Source organism: Symphalangus syndactylus, chromosome 14, assembly GCF_028878055.3.
Source record: "Symphalangus syndactylus isolate Jambi chromosome 14, NHGRI_mSymSyn1-v2.1_pri, whole genome shotgun sequence".
In the NCBI taxonomy this organism is placed as follows: Eukaryota; Metazoa; Chordata; class Mammalia; order Primates; family Hylobatidae; genus Symphalangus; species Symphalangus syndactylus.
The window spans coordinates 97,654,611-97,674,758 of record NC_072436.2 but is presented as its reverse complement, the minus strand read 5'-3'; the positions used below and the strand labels follow the sequence as shown (position 1 = coordinate 97,674,758).

The 20,148-nt window shown below is 42.4% G+C and overlaps 1 protein-coding gene across 18 annotated transcripts in view; it reads right to left on the bottom strand.

The window, feature by feature from the left end:
• The window catches only part of THADA (THADA armadillo repeat containing), a 369,177-nt gene that overhangs the window by 86,171 nt on the left and 262,858 nt on the right, over positions 1-20,148 (bottom strand). For all 18 annotated transcript variants that reach the window (XM_055242820.2, XM_063618104.1, XM_055242824.2 and 15 more), the window contains one exon: positions 402-496. In XM_055242820.2, coding sequence (XP_055098795.1) covers positions 402-496 — 95 coding nt within the window. The remainder of the gene's footprint in view (positions 1-401; positions 497-20,148) is intronic.

Sequence of the window (20,148 nt, the reverse complement as noted above, 5' to 3'; positions counted from 1 at the left end):
TGAGAAGAGAGTCTCAAATACCCAGCATCAAATGAGCCCAGCTCAGTTATCTCCACAGAATGGAACAGAATGAACTCACAGCTATTCAAAATAATGACCTTTCAAAGAAAATACACAAAATAGAAAAAAGCCAGGGTCACAGATGCAGAGAGGGTATCTGAGTAGAGTTCACTCTTCCCTGAATGACCAACTAGAAAATAAATGGCAAACTTCCAAATAAATAACAACAAGTTCCCCGACAAACTTGTATGAGGGAACTATATGACACTGTTTAATGTTGTTGTATGGTTAGTCTTACAAAAGTAGAAGGTGCAGCAGTGTGTGGCAGAGCCACTCAATACCCCACCTACATTTCAAAGATGTGTAACCATTCCAAAATATAGTATAACTATGAATCATACCTGGCTGGTTGTCCTTTGCAGATTTGTTGAGGCAGCAACTCAACAAGAAGAGAACATCAGTATATACAGCTCTGGTCACCAAACATGGATTTTGCCTACAAAGGTAAAGAACAGAATATAAATTGAGATTTTCTCTCCCTTAGGTCTGGGTCTCAGGAAGGAGAACCTGGGTATTTTCTATGGTATATGATGGGGCTTAAGCAGCTATGGCAAATATTAAGAAATGATGTACAATCATTGATGGCAAGAAAATAAGCAACTGATGTGATAAAATGAAATCCTTGACCATATGATGGAGGCCAAGGCTATGTGTAGACAAAATAGATAAAAACTCTATGCTCTGGCTTCAAATAAAATAAAATGAAAACAAACACCAAGATCCTACCCTAGTTAGTTGAAAATAAGACGGGACAGAAGGGGTGGGGAGATGGTATTCTATTATTCTACATTCTTAAGTGTAGGAATTTGGGGAAAAAAAATCAGTCATGAAAATCAGATTTAGTATTGTGGAGAAGGAAAATTACACTCACATATGAAAAACTGTATCTGTGTACTTGAAATAACCAGCTGAACAATAGACACATGGCAAGATTAACAAACACTGGAGATGACATTTTCCCCAATAAATGGATTTTTTTCCTTCATTCAATATACAGAGCAGCTCTTTGAACCACATAGTAGAAATAGTAAGTGGGCTCAGATTTGGAGATCTATATATAAAAGGAAGAAGAAAGACTTTCTTTTTAAGAACAGCACTGAAGGGCCTTGACTCTTGAGTGTCTTTGGCCATGAAAAGGCCAAAACATCTTTGGTGTACTAATAATACAATGTGAGTAGTAGAGACAGTAGGGACAGACCTACAATTGAGTCCTGGCTTTCCCACTTATAATTTCTGTGACCTGAATCAGATTCCTGACCTGTAAAATGGGAACTATATTATCACCTCTGCTATGGTTTGACTGACCCTGCTAAAATTCATGTTGAAATGTAATGCTATTGTAACACTGTTAAGAGGCAGAGCCTTTAAGAGGTGCTTGGGTCATGAGGGTACTGTCCTCGTGAATCAATTAATGTTGTTATCTTGGGATTGGGCTAGTCATTTGGAGACTGGGTTTGTTATAAAGATGAGTTTGGCTTGATTTCCTCTCTGTCTTGCGTGCTCTTTTCTGCCTTCAGGCTTCCACCATGGGATGACCCTCACCAGATGCCAGTGCCATCTGTTACAATACATACATTCTGTTACAGCGATAGAAAATGGACTATGACCGGCTTACTGTGAGTCACTGTGAATGTTCAATGTGGCACAGTAAACTTAAAATGCCCACCTCAGTGCCTGGCCATGGCAGATATTCCAGAACTGTCCATTCCTTGCCCTTCTCTACTTCCAACATGGGATTAGGGGATGGCATTGAAATTGGCACAAGTGTTCTGGCTAGTGAGTTTCCATGTGGCTTAATCTTGAAATCCATCCTTTTCATTTCCTATAAATTAACAGTTTTACAATTTCCCTAAAGTTTATTCACACCTCTATCCTGAATTGCCTATATCTGGAACTGGTGTATGTCTAACATGAAAAATATGTATCAGATACTTTTTTTTTGAGACAGAGTCTCGCTCTGCCCCCTAGGCTGGAGTGCAGTGGTACGATCTTGGCTTACTGCAACCTCCACCTCCTGAGTTAAAGCGATTATCCTGCCTCAGCCTCCCAAGTAGCTGGGATTACAGGGGGTAAGACTGAAAAACAAGAGGCTGGTTAAGAGTGTGCTGGTGGCCCAGTCATGGTGGCTCACACCTGTAATCCCAGCACTTTGGGAAGGTGGATCACCTGAGGTCAGGAGTTCAAGATCAGCGTGGCCAACATGGTGAAACCCCATCTCTACTAAAAATACAAAAACGAGCCGGGCATGGTGGCGGGCACCTGTAGTCCCAGCTACTCAGGAAGCTGAGGCAGGAAAATCACTTGAACCTGGAAGGCAGAGGTTGCAGTGAGCTGAGATCATGCCACTGCACGCCAGCCTGGGTGACAGAGTGAGACTCTGTCTCAAAAATAAACAAATAGGTAACACATGCAAAAATAACTGAAAAAGCACAAGAGGACATGCAATGAAAATGAAATCCCTTTTCCACAACCCTACCCCCTGCCCATATACTGTTCCCAAGGCAACCGCTATTACTACTTTCTAGCATATCCTCCCAAGCACATTCTATTCTTTTTTTTTTTTTTTTTTTTTTTTGAGATGGAGTCTCGCCCTGTCACCCAGGCTGGAGCGCAGTGGCGCGATCTTGGCTCACTGCAAGCCCCGCCTGCCGGGTTCATGCCATTCTCCTGCCTCAGCCTCCGGAGTAGCTGGGACTACAGGTGCCCGCCACCACGCCAGGCTAATTTTTTGTGTTTTTTATTACAGACGGGGTTTCACCATGTTAGCCAGGATAGTTTCGATCTCCTGACCTCGTGATCCGCCCGCCTCAGCCTCCCAAAGTGCTGGGATTACAGGCGTGAGCCACCATGCCAGGCTCTATTCTTCTATAAGCATCTATCTGCTACCCACTTGTTTATATAAATGGTGGCTTACTATATACTAGGTTCTGATCATCACTCCTTTTCACTAATATATTTTGGATACCATTCTGTTAAGAACATAGAGATCTGCCTCATTTTCTTTTCTTTCTTTTTTGTTTTGTTTTGTTTTGAGACAGGGCCTTTCTCTGTTGCCCAGGCTGAAGTGCAGTGGCATGACCATGGCTCACTGTAGCCTCAACCTCCTGGGCTCAAGTCATCCTCCCACCTCAGCCTCCCAAATACCTGGGACTACAGGTGCATGCCACCACATCCAGCTAATTTTTAAAATTATTTTTGTAGAGATGGGGTCTTGCTATATTGTCCAGCCTGGGGTTCTACTTTTTAACCCTGCCCCTATCTTTTGTTTCTACTTTACCCTGGGACTCTCAATCATAACATCCTGCTGTTACTCTTCCATCCACTATGGAAAGCCCACAGTCTATGAAAAGTTTAATGATATCATTCCCAATGGTAAAATTTCTACTAGTTGGGACTGCCCCCTGCTAAAGCAAGAGCCACTCAGGGAGGAAAGCCAGTGGCCTGAGAAAGCAGATAGGATGTCTCCTGTGCATCCAGCCTTGAGCTAGGTGCAGGGAGGACATGCACAGGAGATGGCTTCTGATCTGAGAATTTTGACTAGTTTTGGAGACAAAAACAAAGACAAACTTTAGAACAGGATGTAAGGAGTTAAGCCAAAAAACCAACCAACCAACCAACCAACCAACCAACCAACCAACCCACCCACCCACCAGGGTGGACTGGAGAAATGAAGTTATACTTCCAACTGGGCCATGTAAGATGGGAAGAATTTAGAGACAAAGTTGATAAGGAAGGGCATTTGGAAAGAGGGTAAGAGATGTGAGAGGGAATTCATTTGGCTTCTCCAGTCCCGAGGAGCGGCAGCCTGGGAAGATTAGAGAATGCGTTGAGAAGGTGGAAACAAGAGGAAGGCTGGTCAGGCTTTTAAGTGATGGGATACTTCATGCTAACTGGGTGTTCCTTAGTGTAATAATTGACTGCCTGCTCCCATGTGGCCTCAGTCATAGCTTCTTGCCCCAAATGTTTTTCTGGTTTTCTGTGGAGCCATACAGAACCATAAAGAGAAGTTGTTGAGAAATCGGTTTGACTTTCAAGTCTGATGAGGAGCCTGGTTTCCATGAGATTTTCAGCTAAGTTAGCATATTTTTTAAAATTTCAAAATGAACGGAGGAAAGGTTGACGATCTTTAGAGCCTTCTGCCAGGCTGAAGTGTTTTGCATCTTCCCTAGACCCAGTACAGGCTGGTGACCTTACCGGCCTCCTGGGACACTTCAGGAATCACTGACTGCTCCCACAACTGTGAGGCTTGGGGCCAAGTGTGATGTAGTCAACGAGATCATGGGAGGCTCCCTCAAATGCTGCTGCTTTGGATTCCAGGAAACAGAAGATTTGGGGCCACAAAGGAGTCCATCCATGGCTTCTCCTTTGAGATGACTCTGAGTGAAATTCCGGCCCGGAGCCCACTGTTCATGACTCCACCCTTGAGGACAGCCAAGGCCTTGTAACATCCCTGTCTGGAGTCACAGAGTTGGGCTTCACTCTGAACTGGCTTCTAAGTCAGGAAAATAATTTTTTTCATTCTTTTTCTCTTGCTATTACTTGGTGTTTGTTCTGACTTGGAAATGGTGCACTGTAAGTTCAGGGTGAGCCAGAGGTTTGTTCTCAGTCTGTCAAGCCACTTTGATGATGGGAACAAAATCCCGAAGAGCAGCACGCCAGCTGGACAGGAAACTAAGCCACAGGGTTTTGGTGGGCTTGGGGATTTTTTCTACCCCCAAATGGAAAAATCCTGGCATGGAGCACAGCATAATGAAGATTTATAGTGCTCAAAAAAAATCAGAAGTAATCAGCATCTAGCAGATGCACTGAAAAGCAGCACTAATAGTGGCTTTCGAAGGAGGAGAAGGAATCCAGCACTATGCAGACGAAGTTGACATACAGAAGATGAAATGAAAGCCCTGTTAAGAATCCTGTTTTCTTCCACTCTTTTTTACCATTTGTCCTTTATAAATATCCACTTAAGAACTTGATTAATATGTTCTTGCCTTGGGAAATCTCTGAACTTCTTTAAATCTCCTGCCCTCTCTCCTGGAAGTTGGGAGAGGCAGAAGGCAGGCAGAGAGCAGGACTTCCCAGACACGTGCACAAAAGCCCCAGTGTCTAGAGGACAGAAGAAGTCTTGGGGAAGTCTGTGAAAAATTATTCACTTTTCCTGTCCCTTCCGGAATCCCAGTGGCTGCAGGTTTTTTTTTTTTTTTTTTTTTTTTTTTTTTTTTAAACTGAGGTCTATTCATTCAGAAAACATTTATAAAGAGGCTACTGAGAGCCAGGAATAGTGGTGGGTTTGGAAATATGAAGATGAAGTGATTCAGTGACACAGTCACTGCCCTCAAGGAACTTAGAGTCCTGAATAGTGTTTTTCAAAAGTACATTATGATTCATTTAGTTGGTTATGAAATCAACTAGTGGGTAGTGACCAGCAATAAAGGAAGGAAAGAAAGAAGGAAGAAGAAAGGAAGGAAGGGAAGGAGGGAGGAAGGGAAGAGGAGAGAGATGTGGGCAGAGGAAGAAGGGAGAGAAGGAGCTAGGAGGAAGACAGAGGGAGAAAGGAAGAGAATATAATCAGAGTGTATCAAAGTAGTGTAGTAAGGACAGAAGGCAGGAGATTTAAAGAAGTTCAGAGATTTCCCAAGGGATTGTTTCACTAAGGTTTTTGTTATATATCAGCTTTCCATTAAGTCCTTGCTAAGAATGATTTTTAATAAGTTATCTTTAAGATGTAAATAACCATTAAAATGCAACAAGTTTAAGTAAAATAATTGACTGGTCTAGCTTTTTTCTTTTTCTTTTCCAGGTAATAAGCTATCCTACATTATACTGAATGGCATCAATAGGGTTATGCTTTGTATCCAAAATGACAGTGGATATGTTGAAAGCAAACATTCCTGAAATTAAATATGCTCTATCTTGAGCAAATTCCCTCTCTGTTGCATTTTTGGCAATTTATATCTTACACAGCTACTAAAATTTCAGACTGTGCATGATTTCATGTGTGTGTGCACAGTATATACACATAAACATATGCATTAGGTCATATGTAAAAGCTGTTTCTTGTTGTCAATGTCTGTCAAAAAAAACAAAAACAAACAAAAAAAAACACTTGAAAGCCACTAGTGTAGTTGGGAAAACACACAACCAGTCATGCTAGAGTATGATGGGTGCCCCAAAAGGAGGGATTAACAGAGTAACTGTTTGTCTGGGTGAGTCAGGAAGGGCCTTGGCAGAGAGTTGGAGAATGGGGAGGAGGTAGACCTGGGCAAAGTGACCCCAACAGAGGAAGCAGCATGTCCAAAGACTTGGGGACATGACATGTTTAGAGAATAACAAGTGCTAAAGGGACAATGGTATGGGGGGTGGGAATTGGAATGGCACAGAGGGTTTATTTTTATTTAATTTATGCTTCCACATTTACTTGGCTTAATGTGGCCTCCATCAAAGAAGTACCTCCTAACTCCTATCCACAGGATATAACCAAATATAAGGAGAGGCAGTGTCTGGTCCACGGACAGCTGTTACAATGATGTGAACTGCCAAGACTACAAAGACGGCCAGTGGGATTAGCAGGAAATGACATGGGATGAGTCAACAGGGGCCCGAAACAGAAGTAGTCTTTCAGAACTCTAAAAGTTCCAAAGAATGAAGACCCCAGTGGGACCCCATCAGCTCAAGTCACACTGGACAGCTGGGGTTCCCACTCAATATTGTGAAGCCTTGGTGGGCTCCCTGGAAGAGAGAGGGAATTCACTTTGGACTTACCAAGCTCTACCAGAATTCACTGCCATCTTCAGAAGGCTGGAAACTGCTGTTCTGGCTTTAGGTTGCTAGTGTCTATTAAGGTCTCTAAGACACATGGCTTAACTTTATTAATACAGAAACATTTGCTGAGCAGTATGGGGGATATCTTACATGGGGTGGGAAGGGGAGGGAGAGGAAAAGGTTCTGGCTTTGCAGAGCTTATGATCTTGTTGGGAGAGGGGTATATGTGGAGAAAAAAATACACATAAAAACAGAGGATTGATTTGATTGTCATGACTGTCATGCAGGAAGGCTCTAGAGGCATTGGAGGGGTTTGAGCTGGTGAAAGAGAAGGAATTCCAAAAAATCAAACAGGTGCAGCTGGCAGGCTCATCCCAGCCCATCTGGGGTAGTTCTCTTATCTTAGCTCCTATATAAGCAGCTCAGATCACTTCTGTTCTCAACCACAATAAGCAAGAAGTACTAGAAGCTTCTTGCCATGGAGCCAGCACTGGAGTTAATGAAGCAATATCCTAGGGACCACCAGCAGGCCCATAACGGGCTGGAAAGAAGGAAACCAGGTTAAGAGGAAAAGTGGGTGGGAGGCAAAGGGAGAGAAGGCAGGTGAGAAGGGGAGTGGGGGGAAAAGGAAAGAGGGAGGGTGGTTAGAAGAATGGGAGAGGGAAAATGGTTGAAAAAGGGGAAATTAATCTACAACATGTTTCCACATCCCGTTATGATCCCTCCACTTGACACATGTCTACCCACCTCCTGCCCTTTATTTAAAATTCACTTCAAGCTGGGTGTAGGTGGCACAGGCACCTATAATCCCAGCTACTCTGGAGGCTGACATGGAAGGATTGCTTGAGATCAGGAGTTCAAGACCAGCCTGGGCAACATAGTGAGATCCTATCTCAAACAGCAATAACAACAACAAACCCCCCTAAAAACCAACTCACTTCAAAGCCCCTCCTCTATCTCTAGAGGATTACTTTTCTAATTATCCAGAAAACTAGCTCTAAGGATACACTGAATGGCTGTCTCAACCCAGGATATTTTGTTGAGCTTCCCCTTCTCCCAGAGATCCCACTGGCCATCTTTGTAGTCTTCAGCACTTCACATCATTGTAACAGTTGTCCATGGACCAGATACTGCCTCTCCTTATATTTGGCTATATCCTGTGGATAGGAGTTAGGAGGTACTTCTTTGATGGAGGCCACATTAAGCCATGTAAATGTGGAAGTATAAATTAAATAAAAAGAACCCACTTCTGCCATTCCGATCTCCAATTTTTACCATGGCCCCCAGCCAATAACCATCATATGGCACTCTTAGACAAACAATAGGGGATTTGTTTAAACCAAAATGCAAAATGGTGATGAACTGCAGAATATATGCATTTAAAGAAGTTACTTCCCCCACTGTAACATGGAGAGTTTAGCTGTGCATGCAGGGCCAGCTGGCAGCAGCTTGCAGGGCCTGGCTGGCTACCAGGACTGCTCGTTTACCTTGCCCTCCCTGGGGGAGGTGTGACGGCAGAGCTGCATTTTTATGGTATGCCCCAACATCCATCCTGCCTTTCTTGGTCTGGAGCTTTGTGAGTGTTTATACTCACAACCATATGTAGACGCTGCCCCACAGCCCTCCTACTTGGATTTTCCTTTTAAAGTGAAGCCATCCTCCATGCCCTGCTCCGGTGGTGGACCAACTTATACGGAATTCTTACTGAGCCACCATGCACAAAGTGAGAGACCGTGGGCTGTTAGTCTGTCCAGAAAGTGACTGAAGGTCCAGCTATGCATTGCAGAGCACAGTGGGCTTTCCCTGGAAGAGCAGGTTTTGATCGTGAGGAATGTAATCTGTGAAAGCAGAGGGCCTTACCCACTCCTACCAGGGTTCTGGGTAGGCATTCAGCAAGGCCCTAGCAGTCTGGAAAAGGTACTGGGGTCCCCTTTTTAGGTTAGGGCCAAAGCCACAGCCTCCTCTATTTCCCTTAGGATTGCTGCTGCTTGAGGAAGCCCACAGCTTCAATGCCACGCCTTTGCCTTTCCCTCGTAATATTAATCACCTGCCTTTCCAGAGAGCCCCCAGGGAGCCTCCAGAATCCTCATATTTTTCCATCTTTCTATTAGGCATCTTGTTCTCATTACTGTACTAACACTCAAGCTATGTGCAGAGAATGATGAAAAAGAGACCTTGGTGTGGGGCTTGGGATTTGTTCAAAGCCTGGGGAAACTGTTTTAGAGGGTGTATGTTTTTTATTCCTTTTATGAGAGATGCGTGTTTCCCTCCCTCTGTGACTTGTTTAAAAGTAAAGTTTAATATGCTGCCAGAGTAATTGCTGGTTAATAACTTAATAAGTTATGTGCTAGGAATTATGGGAGAAAAGTAGTATCCAAGAAAACTTTTATTGTACAGTTTGGGGCTTGGAAGACATATACCTTCAAATCATATAGAATGTTAACAGAAGTCCCCTTTCTTTTCAAACCTTACTTTCTCCCTAAAAGCATAAAAAAGGATAAATAGGTGAGGTGGATGAAATCTTCTGGATGCTGTCTGAGCTATGTAAATCACAAGGGGAGAATTTCTAACAGCACCGTCAACAGGACCATGGTCACGTGAATTTGGCAAGGTACACACTTGGAAATTAGCCTTGGTAAAAATAGTAGTAATGATAATAACAATATCAAAGTCTTATTATATTAAAAGTTTTCTCTTTAAAAAGTATCCTTATTTTATTTTATCTTTATAAAATTCTTAAGAAGGAAGAGAAATAGAAATTATTATTCCCATTTTTACAAATCAACAAAGTAGCTCAAGTGACCTAGCCAAGATAAGGGCAGAAACCAAGAATAGAATCAAGGTTTTCTACAAAACAAATTATATCCATGTGTCCCAAACACAATCAGGTGAAAAGTGAGACATTGGGTCAAGCAATTAGAAATTACGTAGACTGGTGTTATATCCTGGTAGCCAGTCTGGTGAAAAGCAAGGCTCCAAGTGCAGCTGTTTCTGTGAGGACCAGCATAAAGGCACATTTTCAACGTGGCGATTATGTTGATAGAGACTTCCTTATTTGACAATAGACAGTTCCCATATCTTCTTAGCACTTTTATGTTTACACTTCCATTATCACTATGCCCTCCCCTGCTCTCTTCTATTTCACACCTTCATTTTAGAGCTTCCCACTTTACAGATGGAAACTCAGGCCTAAGGAAATTACAGGCAACACCTTGCTGGGCAGTAGTCCAGCAGGGGCCAGACCTTTGACTTGCTAACCTTGAGTATTCTCTGCCTCTCCTCAATGGCAGCGCACCGTGTTTTCTGGCTAGAGGCTTTCCATTCACCAAGTGCCTCTAGATGTGACTGTCCTTATGGTTACCCAGGAACGCAGAGCCTGCGGACTGGTGAGAACCCGTCTGGCTTAGGGAGTCCTAGAGTGAGCCCCTGAACTTGCGTGGGAAGGTGTTATTCCTAGAGGCCCCCAGTCCAGTCTAATTGCTGAGGAAGCCTGATCATCACTGGCAGCTGAGGGGAAGGAAAGGATAGTGAGACTTAGGAGGGCCTCTCTCCAAGATGCTCCCTTGGCTCATTCATGTAAGACCAGCTCATGCTGCCCACAGCCCTCTTGGAGGTGGCCGAAACCCCAGCCACACGGGACAAATGTATCAGGGCTGAGCAGCTTAATATGACAGCAGACGTGCTTCTGCCAGGCCAGTGCACTGCTGTAAAGCCTGCGTCAGTTACTGACTTCAGTTAAAGGTGCTGTCTCTACCAGGTCACTACTGGAAAACAGCTGTGTGACCCGGGAGAACAAACTTATTTACATATTAAAATTTAAGGACAGCCAGCCAGCTGAGAGTGAGGAAAAGGGATATAGAATAGTTAAGTTTTGATGGCAAGAAGGTCTGGAGCATGAAGCCGTATCCATGGAAGGCAGCTCCTGAGAGAGGGCCCTGGCAGCCCAAGGACATGGAGTTATAGAATTTTCCACAAGGATGATCATGCCTTGGGAGAGGAAGAAAGCAGGTCAAGAGGCAAAAAACAAACTTGCTATTTACATCCCTAACTTGAGCCATCTTCTGAGACAGCCATATCTTTCAAGTAGGAAGAAGTTGCCTGCCCCCGTGTCTATTACCTCTTCTACAAATATCAGCTTAGATTAGATCACTGTTTTGAAATAGGGAGTTAGGGTGCTTCTCTTAGTCCCTTCTGGGGCTACCAATAGGAGGGAAGGCATGCAGGTGGGTCTCCGGGCCCCCACCCCAGTTTAGACCATATTGAAACCATCTCTACTATCTTCAATATCTTGAATTTCCACATAAGCTTGTTTGAAGAATGAATTCCACTGGATTAGACGATCTCCAAATTCCCTTTACTGTTGTAAATTCTGTGGTTCTGTGGTACTCTTAGCAATGTTGGAAAGACAAAAGCCATGTGGTCTCAAGTGCATACAAATATTTCTATTCCCATTACTAGCTGCCCAGGCAGGCAACAGGGGCTTCCAGGTGACAAGGACTGCTACTAGAGAGATTTTTGTTAATCCTTAAGAGAGACTAGAACTCTGATGACCACTGAGCGAGGCTGGAAAGATGTGAAGCATTTAGTGTATTTCATGTGCATACAGACAGCAGCCTACTTACCAGTGTCAGCCAGAGCTCACTAACTTCCTCTTAACTCCTGGATCAGGTCCATATTCCTCTGGCTGACATCTGAGGGTTTCCACAACTGGTCTCTTATCAAATCTTGCACTGCTCTCTAAAGCACAGTAGCTTTCCTTCAGCTTGATCTCCCCACTGGCCCATGATATATCACATGCACTCCCCCCAGTATCCCACTACACATTTGGTCCACCATCTTGATATGCTCTTTTCCTATCACTTTTTGGTGTTTCCAAATCACACCCTGCTCTTCTGCCCATCTCAAATATCTAACTCCTCTGAGAAGGCCTTCCTTGACTATCTTAGTCCACATTCTTTTCTGAACTCTTGTACTTACTGTATGTACTTCTATGTGCTTCACCGTCTAAATTTTCATTTAGATTCAACCGTAACTGAACTCTGACAACAGAGACTCCATTATATATATCTAACACACACACACACACACACACACACACAAAATTAGGTTCCCACAATGCTGGGCGTTGTACTAAGATTCCTTTTGTGTACTTGGGCAATGAGACCTTCACAACTTACTTGGCAACAAAGGTACTATACAAGTATAACTTTACTCAGTCTCCAATCTGAGACAATTAAGCTTATCTTTTTTTTTTTTTTTGAGACAGAATCTTGCTCTGTCACCAAGGCTGGAGTGCAGTGGCACGATCTTGGCTCACTGCAACCTCCAACTCCCAGGTTCAAACAATTCTTGTGCCTCAGCCTCCCAAGAAGCTGGGATTACAGGCCCATGCCACCATGCTAAAAAATTAACCTTATCTAATAATTAAACTCACCTATCCTTTAAAGACTTCTCCCTCTTCCTGAAGACTTCCTTGACATCCCTACCCTGACAGGCTGGCATTTATTTCTCCCTTCTCTGCTTCTGCAACACACTTTGACTCATTCTAGCATTGACACAATCTTGTTTATAGTTATTTAAATCCATACTTGTCTTACCTGTGGGGTTTCTGAAACAGAGATAATTATCGTTCATTCATATATTTCCCACTGTGCCTACTACCATTGTCTTGTAATATTTGTGACTCTGAATTGGCTTTAATTGACTGAGAATGGCTCAATGAAGGTAACAAAGGTGTTAATTTATCCAAAAGATGGAAGATGTTACATGCTAAAGGAAAAAAAATAACCCACTACATTAGGGCTTTACATAATATTATGAGAATGTGCTGAAGACACTTAAAGCCTGCACTCCCTTGCAAGCTGAGCAATGACAACATTGTCCAAATCTTCCAACAGCAACACCCCAATAAGCCAACAGCTACAAGTGGAACAAGACAGAGATTTCTGAGCCCTCTATTGAACTAACTGCCATCTCCAGGTTAGGTTTGCAGATTTCTATATTTAAAAAGTAGAAAGCATCAGCAGTTGGGGGTTGAATTCTTGGTGTGTGTGCAGTTGCGTAAAAGGCCTATTTTTATTTCTCGCTGCAGTATAAAGAAGCTTTGATCTTGGACGACTTGCTCAAAGGCCCAGTGTAATATATTGATCACTTCTGACTGCTTTTACCCAGACTAGTTTCCATAAGCTCAGTCTGTCAACAAGAAATACTTCATATATTTTCAAACTTCACTTTTCCTCAAACAGCTTATTCCTTTAAAACTTGAGGCTGTATTTGTAAAAGGGATATTTAATGAAGAAAATGTTTTGCACCTTGTCCCACTGGCTTGGGTTGAAATGTGATAATGTTTCCTTTTGTATTTAAAAAACGCAAACAGGATCTCATCCGGAGATACCATGACCTTAGACACTCCTGAGACGTCTGAAAGGGAAGTGAACATATGTCAGCATGCTTGGGTTTAAAATACACCAACTTCATTTCTCTCGTCATTCAAATCTGCATGAGACTCATGTGACTTTGAACAGGCTGTGCTGGAGGATTAAAGAGGGGTCCCAATGAGAACCTCTCTCTTCCAGTAAAATCTAGGAATTGAAAAGCAGTTACTACCTCTTCCATTTTTTTCCTAAAAAAAAAAAAAAATAACTTTTTCTAAAATTAAAAAAAGGAGGATCCATTTTTTTTGAAAGAAAAAAAGAAGGAAAGAAAGAAAAGAAAAAATGAGAGAAAGAAAAGAAACAAACCAAAAGGCAAAACATAACCCCTAGCAATGCCTGGAAACTTGCTGTGTGGCTAGCGATCCCTGTTAAGACTTGCTTCCCTTAAAATTTTGGCATGGACCACAAATGATAGCCTTAAAATGCCACATGATCATCTGAATATTTTAACAATCATCCTGGACTGGATTCATTTCAACGGCACGGAAGTGAAACAGCAACTTGCAGCTGTGGCAAAAGGCTATGGCCTCTTTTTATTTCAAGTCATTGCGAAAGAAGGATCTCTTTCTTTGGGAGGGGACCAATCCATGAGGGATTTGGGAAGGAGCTAAAGGACAGTGGGAAAATGGAAGCAGACCTAAAACCCAGTATTTCTGCCTGGGAAGTGTAGTCTCTTGTGTGAATAAATTTAGTGGTTAGAAAATAAATGCTGTTTTCAGCTGTTGTAAAGCAAAACAGAATCCTAAACCAGAACTTCTGCAGCTGGCCACAGACCCCCTAGGGAAGAACTGGGATTGCTACACAAAAGCCTCAGCTTTGTGTCTATAAGCATTATTTTCCTTATACATTTAAATCCACAGGCCCTCCAAGAGCACACCACTCAGCTCAGTGGGGTCCAGTAAGTAAGACAGAAAAAGAAGAACAGATGGGAGTATGGATAGGGGGTTACAGGGGAGGAGACAGGAAAGTGACTGAAGTATGGATGAGGGGGATGGAGAAGCAGACGAGGTACACATGAAAGGGCACATGGAGGACTGCATGGGAGTGTGAGGGACACTTACAGGGAAGCTGGACAGGGAAGTGGATGGATTATTAGAATTAACTTGGGGTAGCAAGTCATTAGGTCTGGTACATTGAGCAGGCTTTCAACAAACATTAGCTCCCTCTACCATCTCTTCCCCTCATCAGCACTGTTTCATGCAAAAAATTTATTCCCAAGGTTGCTTTCCTTGTAACCTTGGAACCTGGTCTTGTATTTCTGAGAGCCTGTTTTTCTCACCAGAATATCAGACTGTTATTCTTCAAAATGATAAACACACTGCATGCCAACAAAGCACTGGTCCCACACAGGGCACTAGGCCACTGGGATGGCTGCCCAGACAACAGAGTATGGACTTCCCATAGAGAGCCCTGGGGCCATGAAGCCCCTCAACACAGGTCATCCCAGGTGGGTAGGGAGAGAATCTTGGGCTGATCCCTTCAGTAGCCTCAGCCCTCTCCTGTAGCTCCAAGCTCAGTCACAAGCCCTTGAGAATGAGGGAATGGGGATGGGAGTATTTCAAATGGGAGATTTGGAAGATCATAGAGCCTGGCACTCTGACCCTGGCTCTTCAAGGTATGTACTCTGTCCCCTGGGAGCTGGTCAAAATGGAGGATCTCAGGCTCCACCCAGACCTAGTGAATGAGAGTCTTCATTTTAATAAGATTCCCAGGTGATTCACGTGTACATTTTCTTTCTGAGAATCACTGTTCTAGAGAAGGCTTAAATTACTGCCATTCAAAACCCTCACATAAAAACACTGGATATATAGAGGCAGTGTGGTCAAGTACAAAGAGCCCAATAAGGTGCTGGGAGCTAAGCCCTCAACAAATGTTAGTAGTTGTCAGGTAGGATGTTAATTCTGGTGAACTGTGTGAAAACGGATAAATCCTCCAACCTCTGTGGGCTGTAGTACTCCACATGCACAGGGGTGAGAGTAGACTCTTAATACAATAAACTTCATGAGATTCCTTCCAGTTCTAAAATTCTAGGTCAATGATTCTATTTGATAAGACTGTTCTGTTGCTCTCTTTACACTGAAGTAGTGCTTTTAATATACAGTTGTAGTATTTGATATGGCCTGGCATACAGCAGGGCTCAATAGGTATTTGTTGAATGAAGTAATACAGGGATAGTTATTCTATTTAAGCTTCAACTTAATAAAACTGGGCTGAGTGTGGTGGCTCATGTCTGTAATGCCAGCACTTTGGGAGGCCAAGGCAGGAGGATCACTTAACCTCTGAACCCCAGAGGTGGAGCCTGCAGTGAGCCGAGATCACGCCACTACACTCCAGCCTGGGTGACAGAGTGAGACTCCATCTCAAAAAAAAAAAAAAAAAAAAAGTTAGCCAGGTCCGGTGGCACACGCCTATAGTCTCAGTTACTTGGGAGCTGAGGTGAGAGGATAACTTGAGCCCAGGAGTTCAAGGCTGCAGTGAGCTATGACCATGCCACTGCATTCCAGGCTGGGTGACAGAATGAAACCCTGTCTCTCAAAAAAACGATTTTTTGTTTGTTTTTGAGACAGAGTCTCACTCTGTTGCTCAGGCTGGAGTGCAGTGGCGTGATCTCGGCTCACTGCAACCTCCGCCTGCCGGGTTCAAGTGATTCTCCTGCCTCAGCCTCCCGAGTAGCTGGGACTACAGGTGCATGCCACCATGCCTGGCTAATTTTTGTATTTTTAGTAGAGATGGGGTTTCGCCATGCTGGCCAGGCTAGTCTTGAACTCCTGACCTCAGGTGATCCACCTGCCTCAGCCTCCCAAAGTGCTGGGGTAACAAGTATGAGCCACCACACCCGTCCCCAATTTTTTTTTTAAAGTGCCATAAGCCTCCACAACAATCAACCATTAACCACACCACAGTATCAGGTTTAAATGGTACTTCTGAGGGCCAGTGAGATAACTTAAAATATCTGAATCAGAAACTCTGAGGGTGGGGCCTGGCATCACAGGTTTTAAAACTTCTCCAGATGATTCTAAAAACGCGGCCATGAACATTAAGAACTAGCATCAGCCAATCTGCTACTTAATAAATGCCAATAGCAAGGGATACAAACTCCTGTTTCCATGGGTGCTCAGGTAACCTAATGAGAGACGTGGCTGGGCGGGGGCTGTGCAGAAGCACAGAGTACACTCATCAAGGAAGGAAGGCTGGGACTTAGCTCTGGCCCATTGTGGCCACGTGGGAATTTGAGCCTGCTGGTGCCAGATCTTCCAGTTTTTCAAAAGAAGCTGTAGATCTTGATTTACTATGAAATTTCCTCAGTTTAAAATGTCAGCAAATCATTTAAAAAAAGAAATGTAAATCCTCCACAAGTCAAACAAAACACAACTATGGCCAATCTGACCCGAATGCACTGTCAGTTTGAGCCCTCTGGCTGACAGTGCACAGCAGGCCTAGGCCTGAGCAGCACCCCAGGGAGGGTCCAGGGGAAGACTCCTTCTAAAGAAGATAAAACAAAATGCTAATACAGGGCCATTTCTGTGTGGTAATATAGAAAGTAAAAACTGAAGAACAATCTGTACCCGTTTGACTTATCTGTTAACTCATGCCAAGCTGAAATGTTAACTACAATGGCTGTCAGACATGTGGTGTGTCTCCCCAGTTGTTTTCACTGTAGAAAATTTTTTTTTATTAAGGCAGTTTTGAGAAGAGTTAATGAAAGAATATTTACAAATCTCCTCATACGAAGCTTGGCACAGAGCAAGCAATCAAAACGTAAGTTTCTTTAACTGAATTTTTTATATCTTAATTAAAATTTTGGTGGAGGTCTCTCACGCACTGTTGGTAGGCAGATGGACTTTTTTAGAAAACAATCTGGCAATGTATACCAAGACTTTTTCCATTTCTCCTTGACCAATTTATTCCACTTCTGGAAATCAAACCTAAGGCAATAACCCACAATCACACACACTCATGTACAAAGATTTTTCTGAAACATCATCTATGACACTAAAAAAATGGGAAACAAACTGAATGCCAGCAATGGTTAGGTAAATTTAATGAGTAATTATTCAGGTGACAAAAATATGCTACCTTCAAAAATTATGTTTTCAAAGTTTTTTTTTTCTTAATTCAAAAATAGGCAAAAGTATTTTATTTTTAGAGATGCACAGGTGGTAAAACTAGGAAGAAAAGCAAAGAAATAATTATCATAAAATGTCAAGACAATGATAACTTCAGATGAGTGATGGGGTATATTTTCTTTTAAATAATTTCCATTAAAATGTTTTAAATTGTGGTGAAATATACATAATATAAACTTTACCATCTTACCCATTTTTGAGTGTACAGTTTGCTAGTGTTAAGCACATCCATATTGTTGTGTAACCAATCACCAGAACTTTTTTTTTTTTTTTTTTGAGACAGAGTCTCCCTCTGTTGCCCAGGCTGGAGTGCAGTAGCACGATCGCGGCTCATTGCAACTTCCATCTCCCAGGTTCAGGCGAATCTCCTGCTTCAGCCTCCCAACTAGCTGGGACTACAGGTGTGCGCAACCACATCTGGCTAATTTTTTGTATTTTTAGTAGAGATGGGTTTCACCATGTTGGCCAGGCTGGTCTTGAACTCCTGGCCTCAAGTGATCTGCCCACCTTGGCCTCCCAAAGTGCTGCGATTACAGCTCTAAGCCACTGTACCCAGCCTCCAGAACCCTTTTCATCCTGTAAAATTAAAACACTATATCCATTAAACAATGTCCTATTCCCTCCTCTCCGTAGCCCCTGGCAACCACTATTCTACTTTCTATCTCTAGGTCTTGACTGCTCTATGTACTTTGTATTAGTAGAATCATATAGTATTTGTCTTTTTGTGATTGGCTTATTTCTCTTAGCATAATTTCTTCAAGGTTCATCTATGTTGTGGCATATATTGGAATTTCCTTCCTTTTTCAAGCTAAGTAATATTCTGGTGTATGTATACACCACATTTTGTTTATCCATTCATCATTCATTAATGGACACCTGAACTGTTTCCATGTTTTAGCTATTGTGCATAATGCTGCTACGGAAACCTCTTTGAGACTCCACTCTCAAGTCTGTTGGGTATGTATTCAAAACTGGAATTGTTGGATTAACATAGTAATTCTATTTTTAATTTTTTGAGGAAATATACTGTTTTCCAAAGTAGCTGTATCATAAAGAGTTTGAAATAATAACAAATGCTCTCATGATACTGTCGAGTGAAAAAGGAAGGAAGCTATAATTTACATATACAGTATAGCCTTGACAAAGTTAAAAAAAAAGCATAGGAAAAAAGATGAAGGAATTACATACAACTCTTAACCAATAATAGTGATTTACAGATTGTGGTAAGAATAGACTTTTACTCTCTTCCAAATTTTGTACTTGACTAATTTTCTATGATAAGCATATAGGATACAACAACGAAGGGAAAAACGGTGAAAAAATTTTAGTAGGGCACATATTTATTTCTGGTTATCACATCCACTGCATGCATGCATGCATTCATTCATTTTCTTGAGACAGAGTCTTTCTCTGTTGCGCAGGTTGGAATGCAGTGGCGTGATCTCAGCTCACTGAAACCTCCGCCTCACAGGTTCAAGCGATTCTCATGCCTCAGCCTCCCAAGTAGTTGGGACTACAGGCGTGTGCCACCACTCAGCTAATTTTTTGTATTTTTAGTAGAGACTGGGTTTCACCATGTTGGCCAGGCTGGTCTCAAACTCCTGGCCTTATGTGATCCACCCACCTTGGCCTCCCAAAGTGCTAGGGTTATAGGCATGACCCACCACACCCAGCCCTGACTAGTCCATTTAGTTCACTAAGTTTACTAAAAGAAACACACATGCAATATACAAACATACACATACACACTTATTTTTTTTCTTTTATAACCAAAGAAGGAGAAACAAGATAGCCAAATTCACTTCTGAAAAATTTAAGCCTAATATAATACTAATTACAACTCTCAGCCAAAGTAAATAAGCGATCTAGCTGGGACAGCAGAGCTGGAATCTGCAAATACCAAGGGTGGCAGGGCATGGGGCTCATGTCTGTAATCCTGGCTTACTTGGAAGACTCTGGTGGGAGGACTGCTTGAGCCCAGGAGTTCAAGTCCAGCACAGACCTCATCAATAAAAAGAAAAAGAAAAAAAAAAACTTGAAAAAAAAAAGTTTTTGTAATTAGCATGAGTGTCATCAGACTGGGTGATTCCTCTCTCATGATGCCCACTGCCATCCTTTCCAGGCCAGCAGCAGACCCCTACTAGATGGCTACTCTCATTTCATTTCTGGTCTAGGTCAGTTTAGTTTTCTTTCGGTAATTAGTGAACTGCTTTAGACCTATGAGACAGACGGTAAACTGGATCAAGAAGGGAGGGGTGGAGGAAAAGAGGAAGGAAAGGACTTGAAGGATTAATGAGCTGATTTCCATTAAGGCTTTGACATCTTGGAATGAAAAGCAGCTTGTAAGAGCAGAAGCCCAGTCCTTTCCTGAAGCCACGTTGCCAGCTGACCATTCATCACCAAAAATTCCCCAACAACTCCATGGCTATTGCTTAATCACCTCATATAAATCCCTATTAATCTTGCAAAGTCAAAACACAAATATAGGACAAAAGTCTTCATTTTATGTTCCCTCAATTTCAGAGTCAAAATTTAAAGACTGAATTGGTTATCCAATAGAGCCAATCAATTTTTTAAAAACTTTCTTTGAGAACAAAAGGACAAATACATATCCACTAGCATTTCTGTACTTATGGGACTGAACAAACTCAGGCTAATGATCAAATAAATTATGGAAGGAAAAGGGTGTCGGTGTTAAAATTTAAGGCAACATTTTTTTCTTTGCAAAAACATTAATTTTTCATAGCTTATATTCAAAAGATACAGAAAAT